At 31.8% G+C, this 16,063-nt stretch overlaps 1 protein-coding gene across 8 annotated transcripts in view; it reads right to left on the minus strand.

The window, feature by feature from the left end:
- Positions 1-16,063, minus strand: part of LOC148619315 (small G protein signaling modulator 3 homolog) — a 39,101-nt gene that overhangs the window by 6,371 nt on the left and 16,667 nt on the right. For all 8 annotated transcript variants that reach the window (XR_015921566.1, XR_015921568.1, XR_015921567.1 and 5 more), the window contains exons 12-18: positions 14,331-14,519; positions 13,732-13,887; positions 11,185-11,348; positions 10,767-10,860; positions 1,446-1,516; positions 1,264-1,312; positions 889-974 (exon numbers count right to left, since the gene is read on the minus strand). Coding sequence is in view for 5 of the 8 variants with exons in the window: in XM_088579037.1 (XP_088435163.1) it covers positions 889-974; positions 1,264-1,312; positions 1,446-1,516; positions 10,767-10,860; positions 11,185-11,348; positions 13,732-13,887; positions 14,331-14,519 (809 nt within the window). In the remaining 3 variants the exon portion in view is untranslated. The remainder of the gene's footprint in view (positions 1-888; positions 975-1,263; positions 1,313-1,445; positions 1,517-10,766; positions 10,861-11,184; positions 11,349-13,731; positions 13,888-14,330; positions 14,520-16,063) is intronic.

Consider the following 16,063-nt stretch of genomic DNA (forward strand, 5'->3'; position numbering starts at 1 on the left):
GTAATGTGAAATTACATAATTTAAATGCAAATAAAATTGACAAAGAGATAGAAATCAAGTATATTACAAACAAACAGTAAGAAAATATAGACATTTATTTTCTAATGAAACAAGCATTCTGAGAGTATTGCAATACCATACATAGTCCACTTCCGGCTGACCCAGATACTACCTTAGATCATCAAGTACAAATGACAAACTGAGGAAATGATCATGATTTTGAACAGTAGAAAGGAAATGGACAAAGACAAGAAAGATGTTCAAATCCATTTAACAGATATAGATTTGCAAAGTTTCAAGCACAGATAATGGGATGGAGAAGGTTTCAAAAAACACCTGACTGATTTGACAAAAAAAAATAAAAACAACTAAATATCTTAAATCTTAAGAAAAAAAACGTGTGGATCAGCAAAGCGGAACAAAATGTAAACTTGATCTGTAACTCTGCAAGGTAGACTCACAAAGCAAAAATCAGCAAGCATTTAGAAAAAAAATGTGGAAAACTTTCAGTAAATTTTTCAAAGTTTAAGAGCCATGACTCGGACAAAAATCAGTGGAGTGAACGATTTTCAATAAAATCCCTTGAGTGGTTTAAGATGAGTTGCCCTTACAAGATTTTTACATGAAAAACCCTAATGAATAATTTTCTTTGGAATCTCTGACAATTATATTTCTTTATCTATGTCAAACAAATTATGTCCAACCTTCCTATCAAATTTGATCAAAATCTTGAGTGGTTTAGAAAGCATTGACTTACAAGAAATGTGTACAGATGCATGGAAGTGCAGACTGAGTGATTCCTATATACCACCCAAACTTAAGCTTTCAGGGGTATCAATAGCTTCAACCCTTTATACGACCAAAAGATGACAGAAAGTAGTTACTTACTTAAGTCCACAACAGACTAAGGACCTGAACTTGACATCCATCTGTGCATGACAGGCATCATGAGATACATTCACAGCCTGCACAGCCTAGAATAAAGGTCAATGGTCAAAGTATTACATGAACAAACTTAAACTGTTCTTAATCTTAATCTTCTAGTGGTTTTCTGATGCTTTTTTTTTTAAGGTTTTAGAGAAGTGAATGGCAAAACTCAACTTTCCTACATTTTATTCTTGGTTTCAAGCAAAGTGCTTCTAAGTTTCGTGAAGTCATTGCCGCACTGCTGCTGGTCATACATTATATAGTATGTAAGAACTTTCAAAAACAAAATTTAGTCCATAATTACCTCAGCTGTACAAAACTTTTGTATCAACTTACCCGATACAAGATTTCTTCTGGAGTCAATACTTTTCCATCAGCATCTAGTCTGTAAATAAAAAGAAAAAGGTTTTCTGACTTATACTGCTCTTAATAATGTACATTAGATCATGTTATGGTTAAGATTTTTTGTCCACTTTATTTCCTTTTCATATTATTCATAAGATTAAATAAGAGGATACCTGTAAGTTTTACAGAGGACAAGTCTGGAGTACACTGACTGGAAGTCCTTTTCTACTTCTCTCGTGGCTGCCTGGAAAACAAAGAAAATTATTTATAGTAAAAACTTGTAGAACTGTACATGGTGTATTATTCTTTATCTGGAAACATTTAAGACTTGGATGAGAACATTTTCTTCTTAATTTGTCATGATATGTTTGTATTCATTTAACATATAAACAAAATTACCGCCCTTACAAAACAATATACTTTTTTGTCAGCAGTTTTCATCAGTTGCATACAGGCTGTCATAGGTTAAAAGGGGGATTCTTTCTACCAACTATCATGCAACAAAATGCACTCTTTACTATTGATATTTCAGTTGGGTAGATCATGACAGTCATATGACAGTATGACCCTCTGACCTCAAGATGATCACTTTATACTACCAAATTAAGCCAGATCTATGCAGCAACCAAAGTAGGTTAAAATACTGTGGCTACCTTGTAGTCAGTAGAGACCTTAGCAATGACATAACTGTTGACTTTTCTACACAAAATAAATAATAGAAGGGCAGTTGAGTTGGATCTGATTGACCTTGAAGTAGACATAAATGAAGGATACAGAAGAATCAATTTTTATGACATTATTGATGACTACATTTTTAGATAAAATTTTGATATCTACAAAAATGTATCTTATAATATATCATACAAGCCAAGAATGTGACTTAGTAACAATAAAATAATTTACATTTCCTGCACAATCTTAATGCCAAATTACTTCTTCTTCTAGATGCAAGTCTTTTATACCTCTCTAGAAATAAATACTTCCCTGGATTTCTAATAACTTCCTAAATACTCTACATGCATAAAACACCTGCTAAATTTCTTAACTGATTATAGATAGTGTGAAGGACACAAAGTAAAATTCTTCATAAAAATCCCTCTGATCATGTACCAAGAGAGTAACAGATCAATTCAATATAACATGGCAAACACACTTTAGTTATTTCAGTTCAATACCTACTGGCATCTCAAGGATAACCATTCGACTTCAGCATGATTAAAACAGCCCCTCGAACTACAAAATAAAATGCTCCATGGGTGCAGCTTGATATTACTACAAAAGTTGAGCACTATGAAAACTATTGACACAACATTGAAGCTTGATACAAATCTGACTTGGGATTGTGATAAAATATTTAATACAGTATAGATTTCTCTCAAAGAATGAAAGTTGTTGAAGAACTTAAACAATATTGTATATTTATGGTCCAATATTACAACCTACTAATGATTATATTGACCAATTTAAGTCTTCTCATTCCCCTTTCAACTAAAAAATATGAGCGCTTGGAAGTTTTAAATCTTCCATCAAACTTAAAATTTTTAGTATTTTCAACTAAAGCTTGTTAAATTCCTTTTCCTAGGAAAGATCTTTAAGATAAGTGTTTATAAATGGGGAAATTTCAGGTCTAAAGTGCGAAAAAGGCATCAATACAACTTAAAGGTAAAAACTTTAAATCTCTAAATACCCTGACCAATGACCAAAGAAGTGTGTTCAACAATGAGTGATTTATTATACATTTGATGGGTTAATGGGACAGTAAGGAAATTTTAATCTACTTAAGAGAGGTGATTATAATATAAAATGTATATAATAACAAGGTTCAAGGGCAGTTAATCCACATGTTATTTTGGACAGTATCAATGTCAGTAAACATGTTATATACATGGATTCTATTCAGCTACACAGTGTTCACATCAAAAATCTTAATTATTTCTGAATTGATTCTAATTCCATGCTAAAAGTAGGAATTTCTGTTGTATGAAATGGTAGCATATTTTATGATTTCTTCAACTCATATAGTCGAGATGGAAGGACACACTTTTTAAGGGTAATACATAAAAATGATTGAATAGTACACAAATCTAGTGCCCATCATGGCAGAATATTAACTTGGAAATTAAAATTTCCACTCTTGTATGAAAATAGCTGACCCAAAAACATCATACACAGGTACAACGAAAGAGTTGCCTCTATATACTCGAGTAACATAAAACTACTTTACTACAAATATTGAGTGTTCCCAATTTAGGACTAGCTGAAAGGTCAGGAATACACACATTTTTTCATGAAATAAAATTTTTAAAAAGTTTAGAAAAGAACATTCTGCCAAAGTGATCTTGCTGATCAGTCAAGATATGATGTACTATGATTTTAAAGCCACAACAAACAGAAACAAGAAAGTTGCACATGTTGTTGTGATAGATATACCCCCATTCATACATGTTGTCGTGATTGATATTTCCCCACTCATACATGTTGTCGTGATAGATATACCCCTCTCATACATGTTGTCGTGATAGATATACCCTCACACATACATGTTATCGGGATAGATATACCCCCACACATACATGTTGTTGTGACAGATATACCCCCACTCATACATGAAGTTGATATCTGATAGCAACTAAAATCACTTACAATGTACAAATGTATGCCCTATCTACATTAAGTCACATTTGAAATCAATTCATCCATAGAGTAAAACTAATGGTTGAATTATTCTTTGAGCATTAACAGACATGATAAATAAAATGTAACTACTTAATCATACATCATAAGAATTAGACTAATAGTCAGACATATACTAGCCATAGAGAAATAATACCTGCACTTCAGTCAGATGTATTATGTAACAAATATTACATCTAAGCATAATACCCTTTACTGAGTTTTATAAATCATTCCATGAAAGATTTTTTTAATCCTCTTCTCTTTTTGTCAACTCCCTGCAGAGTTACAAAACCAAACAAACCTACCCTTATAAAGGATAATCACCATTAAATAACCTTCTGAATTCATTAAGGTCAAAAGAGGAGATTTCTATACTTAGTACTTTACCAGTTCACTAAACTCAACACTTTCCAGCAAGAAGATATATATCACATATTACAATCTCTGAAAACAATATACACCAGGCCATTAGAACCAACAACATATAGTGAAAGACTGAACATTTTAGACCTTTAATTGAACAGCACAATTTATCAGTGAAGCAAGACAGTGAGACCACTAAAATGATAAAAAAAGATAGAGCTATGCTTATAAAAAAAATCTCAGCAATGCCAGTATTTGTTGTCTGAGCACTATATCAGTAAATTGAACAAAACCTGTAAAAAAATATGGTTGTTATCTAGGCCACAAGCCTAAATCATTATTCTTACTGATTCTCCCTCCAAAAAAGTGGGTATCACCTTAACCAACTTCTGTGCAAACCAGTTCCATCCCAGACTGTACTTCTACTTACTATTAAAACAGTATGAAGGAAATTATATTAAAAACAATGCACTAACTGGCAGGTAATAAGATAAATTCTTTTTTTTTTTACCAAGTACCCCTCCAAAGAAGTGGTTTATGTGACTGATTTATGTGAAAATTGATCACATCCTAACTTTTATTGGTACAAACCATTCAAAAAAATTTGAAAGAAACTGGTAAAAAAATGGAGGCCCTATCCAGGCCACAAGCCTAAGCCATTATATTTTTTTTAACTAAGCCACCTATGAAAATAGTGGCCTCCCTTGACCAATAACTGTGAAAATCAATCCTATTGAAGATTTTATTGCTACTAGCCATTCACCAGCTTGAAGAAATCAGTAAAAAAAATAGAGGCATTATCCAGGTAAAAGGAAGTTGTGACAGATGCATGGAAAAAAAAATATTATACCCCTGTAACTTGGATGAATGGGGTATAAATACTAATGATTCAATTACAGAAACTTTCTGAAACAAAGGACGGAGAAGACAAATATTTAAAGAGGTCATTCTGTTTTCAAGTTGAGATAGCAAAGTTAAGTTTTTTTGCTATGATGTCTAATGGATACCCATACTACAATCTATCCTGACTCTTGACCAACTATTCTGTTGATCATGATGAAAAATACTTAAAGTGTAGAAGGCCATAAAACTTGATTTTTATACAATAAAGAAATATAAATGAGATGTAGACCTCATGATGAAGCATAAATTGGTTACTGTACCAGTATGCACATGACCGACATACTTTATATGCAAACTATATTTATCACCTGTGATAAAGTAATCTTTCTATCTTGTAGTAAACAAAGATATGATTACATGTTCAAACAACAACAGAGAATATCGGATGATTCTATTTTACATTATGATATTTATACTTTAGATCTATATAACACTATTATGATCAGTTTGTAAGTTTGTTATTTGTTAATCAGATGAAATAAAATATATGCCATTACAAAATTAGAAATTAAGGGTCACTGACACTTGTGTTATATACAAAACTTGTTTTCACTGTAACAAAGACAATCTCATCAAGCCAAAAATAACAAAACCTAAGGTGCTTTATTCTGCTTTAAAACATATGATGGATATTTCATGGTAATAACAATATGTAGCATGCTACTTAAAGTTGTGCTAAGAGTACCTCACTTATTCATTTCTGTCAAATCCGGAAAGGGGAGACATGTTGCAAATCACCATGCAAAAGCAATATACTAATATAGCTAAGCACTCTCTCCTAAAGAAACTGAGAAATCTGTTACAGAAAAATGTAACAGACAGACGGACTGACAGATAAACAAGGTGACTGACCAGGTATAAAAATAAGGAACGTTGTTAATTGTACACTGCAGCTGAACTAGAACAATGGTGAGATACATGGAGTATATCTAGTGTTGAGATACAACCACTGACACTAGGACAGAAAACATGCATTAAGTGGCATTATCCCCTCTTGCAAACACTTTACATCTACATTAAGTGGCATTATCCCCTCTTGCAAACACTTTACATCTACATTAAGTGGCATTATCCCCTCTTGCAAACACCATACATCTACATATGACAACCAATCTGCATAGCTGAGCTCAAATGGAGTTGAGGCACATATCTTGGACAAATGGACAGACAGTTAAACCTGTCTAAGTGACCAACTGTATTCAGCAATAACCTGTCTTAAAGACTGTTATTAAGAAATCTGTAGTTCATCCTATGTAATATTAACCTGCATATAAATACAGCCTATCTTATGTCAGTTATCATCGGTTATGTGACCATGATTTTGCTTATAAAGACAATCTGTACTGAAATTTCCTCTCCAGAATAAAAGGTCTATGACAAGATCAGATATTAGATTATATCATATAAACACCCTATAAATATTAAAAAGTCCTAATTAAAGTACTTGTAGTATTGAAAGGTCCAACTGCTAAAGAATCTTTTAGGGTATACAGGGATGAGAAACGAGGAACAACAAAGGAGTGGAAATTGACAAAGCTGAATGTTAATAAACAGTAAGGTAAAAAAAAATATTAAAAAAAAATATATAGAAGTAAAATACAGTTTTACAGAAATCTTTCAATCTGAGGAACAATCACCTCCCTGGGTAAAGTGTTTTGCCAATTTCAATGAACCTATATCTTGTCATTTAAGAGGCAAGTCGAAGACAAACTTTGGGTTTGTTGAGAACCCTTGTCTGTCTTGGGCTGTTTTTTTTTTCTCAGATAGGTTGTAGTCTCTTAGATATATTCCTCTTTTCCGCTCTCAGACCCCTCTTACTCAAAACCATGTTACTGTAGTTACAAACTGACCTCAGCACTTCAGACTCTTTCTTACTCAAAACCATGTTAGTTACTAATACAAGTAACTGCTGTCAAAATTTTGTAAAAGATAAAGTATTGTAAAACAGAACAATGACCTCAACAACCAGTTACTCTTTATAAATTAATGCACCCATTGCACAAGATTTGAAGGTTTGAGAAATAGCTGTGGATTTCACTGGAAATAATATAACAGGAGGTTTATCTATTAATCATAGTATCCCCTCACCTGTGTTGACAGATGACAGTTATATACATGTCTTATTACCAAATGGATGATAAAATTATCTCCTTTCTGCACACCCTACTTAGATTACATACTAAGATTTCCCACATACACCCAAACCCTATGATAGAATTTTAACAAAGGTTCATGGCTAGGCCACATGTAATTCATTTTACAGATTCTAATACTATTATATCATGATCCTGAATAAATGAGTTGAATAACTTGATTGGTATTTTGGCACCAATCCTAAACACCTGAAACTTTATTGTTTTGTTGACAGTACTTTAACAAGTTAAGTGTGTTTTTACCATTTACATTTCTTTCTTGAATTTTTTACCTTCAACCAGGGTTTAAAACAATAAAGAAGCCTTGTAAACAATAGTACCTCTTCTTAAAACTACCAATACAAAGGGACATAACCCAAATTACATTTAGTATGTTTTCAACTATTGTAGTCCTCCTATAGTTTCCAAGAAAAAAAGAAGCTAGGTATATAATTGAAATGGAAGTATGAGTTATTAGTTCTATTAAAGAACTGAAAAACCATGAGCAATGCTCACTAACTGGATAACCTCCACTCCCCCATTTAATAACATGCACCTTTTGACTCTCTAGTTATTTGGATTAAATCAAAAAAGGACCTGCACAATGAGCATAAGTCATAAAGATTCTGTGAAAGTTTCATTTCATTCCTTTTAGTGGTGTAGGAGAAGCTATGAATAAGAGATAGGTTCCTTCTGTTTAATGGAAGGAAGTAAGGAAGTACAGACAGAAGGAAGAAGGGACATCTCTATCACTAGATACCCCAACTTTGAGTGGGGGTGTAATAAACAACATCTATTAATTTATGGGAAACAAAAGTTTTACGTAGCAGCTTTGATGAATAAGTTCAAATGATATTTATCTAATTAGTATCGTTATGACTCTTTTATAGGTTCATTTGAATAAATGTTTCTTATCAAAATGGTAGCAAGAATGAACTTCAACGGTAGTGATCAACTAACCAACCAATGTATAACTTTTAATTATAAGCTTGCTAACAATGTCAGAACAACTTCAATAGATGGCTAACTTCTTCAAAATCATAGCAGAAGAGGCTCCAAGAATAATGAATCATGCATGTGATCGACCACTAAACTGAGATCAGAAGACTTGGCATTTTTTTCCCCAGGAATTTAGATCTAAATGCTAGAAGATTTTCTCTGAAGTTATTACCCAAAGATTGGCTTAAATACAGCTATTACAGTAAATAGACTTGCTAAGTCCCTTCCTAATTTATTTATTTGTTAAAGTGTTGCTAAGAAAGAGACTTCAGCTCTCTGCATCAAACATAGACAAGACTTTATCAGAGAAGTGTTATGATTAGTAGAAACTAACTTCACCATTTACAATTAAATTTTAGAGAGAGTTTTGTAGCAAGCCTGAACTACTTACTGATGTTTATGATTAGCTAAACCCAGTATCATTCAAGTGGCTTGTATAATAAACAAAAGTAATCTCAGCAACAAACCTATTGTTCCACCTTAATTGAACTAATCCAACTATAAACGCCCTAATTACCTTCATGGTCTGAATCTACCTGATTTGTATAATGTTATTTCAGACCCCAAATAGGGGATCGTGACAAAATATGACCAACATCAAACTTATGGTTTCAGAGAACAAGACTTTTGATACAATAATAATGGCCAACAACAGATATAAAGTAATACATTTGAGTCCATTGAGTAAGCCTAGATGAATTCTCCAGGCTAGTTAATAATAACTCTCCCTTCTATAATAAATGAATATATTTCTTTCATTGCTGAAAATTATTTTATTTTTCAAAAACATTTAAACATGGAGTCAATAGGGAAACAATCTAGACTTTAACAGAGCTTGAGCAAATGGCCACAAAATGTTTAGGATCTGCACAAAAAACTAGGGTAGGTAGGGTAACAAGAAACAGACAAATAATTTTGTTGGCCTTAATACATATTATGTAGAACAATATTGAAAGATGTTGATATGAGAACAAAAGTGAGATTCATGAGCAGAATTGTTATTCAGGAAAATCTGATCAAGTTTTTCATCATCATAACTACCATATGAACATGGTTAAAATGCACTGAAACATAAAATAAACGTGACGATGCATGCTTGTCATACAAAGAATACCCAAATTCTACAGGAAGTTGATATTGAACAACCAAAAGATGGAATAACAGACAAAGTGTTTCTAGTGCAACACCCAATTATTGAGTGGTACTATAACAAGATAAAAAGATTGTATAAATACATAGGTCTTTCTGTGTACACTGACTGACAGTCCAGGTTGACATTTAAAATATTGAAAACTATTAGACGTTATACTAAGGTGAAGTTTTCCCTTCCCTATAGGCTTGACCATAGGTCCACAGCTTATTTGAATCTTATTGATTTTGCAAATGATGATAATAACGAATTTGACTGATCTGAGATTTGTTTACACGTGCGTTTCACTCCCTCACACATTAAACCCCAGTAATTGCCAATCAAAACATGTATTATTGTATTACCGTTATAATAAACACACGCGCCAATCATATTGACTTATGACAGGTATAGGTGATTAATAAGCACACGTAATTGGGAAAACATTGCGGACTTGTAATGAGTGACACAAATTTAAATAGATGGCACATGTCAAATGAACACATGGCACTCATTTTGAATTCATGGTGCAGTGCCATGCAAAAAGAGGTCATGGAGAACCCTGCAAATACCTTAAAATATTTTGGGATTGTGACATACATGATAAATAATGTCTCTGATGGCAAGATAAATTTGCAAAATTCAGATAAATGCTTGAAAAAAAAAAAAAAACAACAAAAAAACAAAGAAAAAACAATTAAAATAAACAAGATAATCAATTGGTAGTTGTAAATAATCAAAATATGATCACTAGTGTAAAGGGCTATTCCAGGAAAAAATGCCCTGGGGGTTCGGAACACCAAAGCGTAATAGGGGTACCACTAATAAAATTTAATTACATTATAGTATTTTGATTATGCTGTTATCAAAGAATGGATAATAAAAATACAGGTGAGTTCTGGCTCCCCTGATTACTCTTTCCACAAAGGGCCCTAAGATCACTGGAAGCTGTAACTAGTGTGTGGAACAAATTTTATCAACTTATTTAAACCTTGAGATATTTTGGTACTTGTGATTACACTAGTCAGTCACTCATTCCAAAAATATATCCTGCAAAAGTTTTATATGAGAAATAACAATTTTGCTCTTGTTATCTAGCTTTGTTATGCCAAACCATAACAAGACATTGGCAATTAAAATATTGTGAAATGTTTTAATTAAAATTTAAAATGACACATATTGCAACGCTTTAGGGGGTCATTATTGAATTGAATTAAGGAAAGGTAAACTATCCAAGAACAGATCAGTAGGGTCATGAAATATGATGCAAACAGTATTTTTAATCAACTTACCTCTTCCAGGAAAAGCCATGGATGACATGTAGAACCAAGAAGGGAAGACCTCTTCAACCCATGATCAAATATTGCTTTTAAGGCAGGACACAATCTGAAAATCAATATAAAGTGAACGAAAATGCTCTCAAGAAAGTTTTGAAGACAACACTATTTAATGCTTTCTTTTGACAAAATTTTCCAAGACTAACAATAGCTTTGGAATGAAAATTAACCAAAGGGAGATAATCAATATTTTTGGAAGAACTAAAAAATTCAGATATTAGTGTTTACATAAAGTAAATTAAATCACTAAGGAAAAAATTCTGAACTTTTCTGATTAGTTGACAACTATATCTCTTCTGTAATCACATTCATGATTAATTATCTAGATTTAAAAATGGTAAGAGCAAAAATGTTTGGTGTTTTTAATACTTACGTTCCCCTAACAAGATCTGTGATTGTTTCAGTGACACTGTCATCACCAGCTGAAGAATAATGTTTACTTCTCTCATCCAAAACCTCTACAAACTTAGCAGGGAACCAGCCACGAAGACCATTCAATTCTCCTACCCAACAATGTTCATCTTTCTGTGAAATTATCTGAAAGTTCAAAGTAATACATTATTGCTGATCCAATCTTATTTAAAATCAAACTGACTTATTGTTCAATTCAATCACTGCATGTTAGATCTACTATCACTCCATTAAGATTTCATAATTGGTAATGCATTCTTTAAAGTGAAAAATCTGAGGGTTCTTAAAATGTCATATAAATAGGAAAGTAGAACATAATGAAGCAATTAGAATGGCTAACTTAGGTCTCACTAACCACTTCCGGGTCAAATGGCCACCCCTATGTAATTACCAAAAACACACTGAACCTAGACATATGCATTGTAAGTGCATTATTTGTGTGTATTATGATTAAAAGTAGTCAAAATAAAGCTGAGAATGTGTACTTTAAAATCATAAACAGTGTATGAATATTGTTTACAGGTGTGAGTAATTTGCCTCCATGCTGTCAGTTAGCAGAACAGGTAAAAATATGGATTTTCAGTATTATTTATTCAAGTAAATTTTGTGAAGAATTTCTACAATCATCGTACCATTAGCATAATGATTTTGGAAGCCTTATTTTCCAAGCTTCGCAACGGTATGCAACTTTAAGATGTCATTTGTCCTGGGAATTCACAGTGAGACTTTGAAAATTACTTTTTTAACATGTAAAGTAATGGAAATGTTAGAAGTGGTTACTGAGACCTTTAGATTATTACTGTTCTTCACTAGAACAGAAAACAGATTTTAAATAATTTAGAGTCATTTTATGAATAAATAAGTTGTATTATGTAAGAAAAAAACAATTCACAATTATTCAAAATTCTAAGTTGATGTTTATAAGTTTAGAATTCCTTTCAATAACCTTATAAAATCCCTCAAAACTATGAAATATCATTGGGCCACACTTTTTTTTAATTTGTTAACTGGATGAAATTGGGTTGGTTGGTCAGAAAGGAAAAGAAATGAGAACCAGAAAAACATATCTACTATTCATATTTTGAAATTTTTTTTTTAATTTTCAAGGTATCCATCATCTAACCTGATGTAATAATAATAATAATAACCTGACATAGTTTGGAAGTGGGATTCTAATCTATTGTATGTACCTACTCACCATTTTAAAACAAAAACTCTCATTCCATGTGTCCAATAAATTCAATGTGCAGTACTTAAACAATGTTAACTTCTTCCATTTTTTTGTATCTATATCCTTCTTTACAGTATGATATAGTTAGGTTAAAATAAAGGTGGTAAAAAGTAAAAAAATCAAAGTGGAAATTTGAGCTTTAAAACAGGGTTGGTCAAAAACATGTACAGTTTAATTTATCACTGAGCAATGTTTTTTTTGTGAACAAGTTGTATTACAAAAGTGCTCAGTTTAAAGTAAATATCGAAAAAAAACCTACCGAGTACAAGAAGTATTCAAGGACAGAAAATTGAGTATGCAGAAGGATTTCATTAATATGAAAAATTTTTGCATTTGTCTTCTACTTTCAGCTAACAATTATACTGAGAAATTACATAACCTTTTTAAAACTTTTAAACAATTAAAGTGACTAATGGTTTATAAATCTAAAAAAAAAATACATTAAAAACTAGTGATTTGTCACTAATTTTTAGACAATAAAACTCAATTTATCTACTTCCTGTTTAGAATAAACAAACCCATTAGGTTTTCAAACTCTTTTAAAAATCATTTACAGAAACTGTTTACATTCTTTTCAATTAAAAGTATTTTGATTTTATCATCTCTAGCCAGTGTTAACTAGTCTCCCGAAACCCATAAACATTGATTTTATTGAAATTGTGAAATTTATACAGCCATTTTCTTTCGATCTTCTCACTGAATTTGTTTCATGCTTTGTCAAATTATTGAATAAACATACTTGAAGCAGGCATTGTCAGTAACCGTAATTTAAAAAGTACATGTTACAATTTTGCACTTGTCATTTTTTTTGTAGTCTGTGGCAGTAAAAATAATAATTGGAAAACTGAAATCCTAATTTTAATTCTTTTCTCTTAGCTGGAAAAAATCATGTTGGTGGATCTGTAAACAAACAAATTAAAAAGCTGTGGCCTTATACTATCTTGCAAGTGTTATATGCTAAAATACTGTAAACTGTGAAAATTTTGCTATTTTTGTAATAAGACCTGCAATAGAAAAGTTGAACAGTCATATTTTATTACTGAACATAATTTGATTTGCAAATTCTAAAACTGTCCAAAAGTAGACTGAACGTCCAAACTGTGGGAAAAAAGATGTGAAAATTTCCCAGTTTACAGTTATTATATCTTATATCCTTTAACAGGGTAAATGGACAAATAATTGAAAATATTTTGCTATAGTATTTAACATAACTTTTTCTAGGCTACAACCCTAACCACACTATTCATAGGCATATAAATATGATCTTAAAAAGCTTACAGTGATAATATCGTTTTTCCTAAACCCAAGTTCATCATCATCATGTCTCTCAAAATCTAGGAGTGCTTTTGCTCTTCTTCGTTTATTTCTGGCTACGTTGATATAATTCTCTAAGTCTTTTGCATGGCTATCCATAGTGTAATCTGCTATCAAGTTCTGAAAACAACATAATTTCTAAGTCATTGTCATTTTCTTAAATTATAAATAGATAAAGATCCGTTAATTCATAACTGGTACTATTTCTTACTCATTTTGTAAGATTAAAAAGTATGTAGATTATTTCTGTTTTAATCTTTAAGTAGCAACACACTGGGCAATAAACAAATGTCTTTTTTATGAAAGATCATTAAGCTGGAAACAACACTAATGACTAAGACAACATCAAGAAAAATGAAAGCAGCATTCCATTAAGTGACTGAAAAATATTTGCAGCTGTATAAAAATACTGCAAAAAAAGTCATGACTTATTTTCAAACAAATGAATAAAAATGTTCATAGTACATTTCTTACCACTTTGTTGTTCTTAGGATCCAGTGATTGAAAGTGTCTAGCTACTTGTAGAATAGAATGAATAAAAATGTTCCTAGTACATTTCTTACCACTTTGTTGTTCTTAGGATCCAGTGATTGAAAGTGTCTAGCTACTTGTAGAATAGCCTCCCTTAGATCTACCAATAACTCTGTCTGTTTGACATTTTTTGCTTTACCAAAGTCATCATCTTCCTGGTCTCCCCATAGCAACATAGATACCAGTGACCTTGACCTTTTCAAATGTCTTTTATTCAGTTGCTACAACATTTGTATGGGGTTAATTTTAAAATGAATAAAAAAAAATTATTGATACTTGTGTCATTTTTGAGACAAAAGAGAGACAGTTTTTGTTGTAAATCAGCAAGCACATATAAGGATCATTTTTTACACCTGATAATTTGAATGGGCATATTCAAAATTTATTTGTTGCTTTTTAAATTGTGTTAGAAAGAGAAATGTAGTTAAAATGAAATAATGTTGACAAAATAGTTGTTTTTTTTCCCTTTAACTATAACATAAAAAGGGAAATTTAAAAATCTGCAAGGATATAAAACAGAGTCAACCTAAGTCATAAGTATCTTCCTATCCACCCTCTTCAAATGAGTACTTGGTGGGAGATTAGGAACCATAAAACAGCTCAAAGTTCATAACTGTCTTATAATGATGAAATTTAGTCTCCATATAAAGAGGGACTTAAACACAAGACAACAATTCAACAGACTACCCGACACAAAGACCAATATAACCTACATATCATTGTTCCTTGATGACAGGATAGGAAAACTCTATCGACCATCAAACTTTGATGACAGGATATAAAAACTCTCTCTACAACCAACATTTTAAGACAGATTGGAAGAACGCTCTCAATCCTAAAACTTTTATTACAGGATGGGGGAAACTCTCACTATCATCAAACTCTGATGGACGGATGGGAAAACTCTTTAAACCATTAAAACCCATCAAGCTTTAACTATAGGATGGAAAAACTCTCTCTATTATCAAACTTTTATGACAGGATGGGAAACTATACTACATCCCTATCATATATGATGTAAAAAATGATAAAAGCACAGGGGATTAATAAACAGGATAAATGGATTCCTTATATTGGTGAATGGGTTATAAGCAACAATGATGATACCCAGGTAGGTAATCCTAGCTATGTCACTTACCACCTGGCATTGTTTAAAGCATACAAAATATTTTCTCTGCAATGATATTTTAAGTTTTTTTTCTACTTTTCATTGCCAAAACATTACTTGTTAATATTTATTTAAATCTTTAAATGGCATGCAACTGCATGTTATTTTCTATAAGTAACTTGAAATTGCACACATTGTGTTAGGTATATAACCACTCATACATGAAACAGGAAGTTGATATCAGACAGTGACCAAAATCCTAAACAACATTTACACCATCCCATAGAAAGCTAAATATCAAACCGGAAAACAATTTTTCAGTAGAAGCCGTGATTTTTAAAGAAAATTTTCTTTATCATTCCGATTAATGAAAATTGACAGTCCCACAAAAAAATAGGAATCTGATTTTGAACAGCAAAGAAATTCACTCACAATGCATGCTCATCTATACAAAGCCTCATACAAGATAACTGCAATGAAATTCGAACAAATGGAGTGACAAGGTGATTCCAATATACCACTCACTTGTTGAGTAGGGATAAAAAAAATCATTGTATAGATGTCTGGAGTTCACAAACAAATCCAGGAATGATATACCACAGGGTGTTCATTCTATTACAATTTACTTAATATAAGCCATTGTTAGCAACTGTGATA

The sequence above is a fragment of the Perna viridis genome, chromosome 4 (genome assembly GCF_037379345.1).
Source record: "Perna viridis isolate PV_CMFRI_1.1 ecotype Kerala chromosome 4, ASM3737934v1, whole genome shotgun sequence".
Taxonomy (NCBI): Eukaryota; Metazoa; Mollusca; class Bivalvia; order Mytilida; family Mytilidae; genus Perna; species Perna viridis.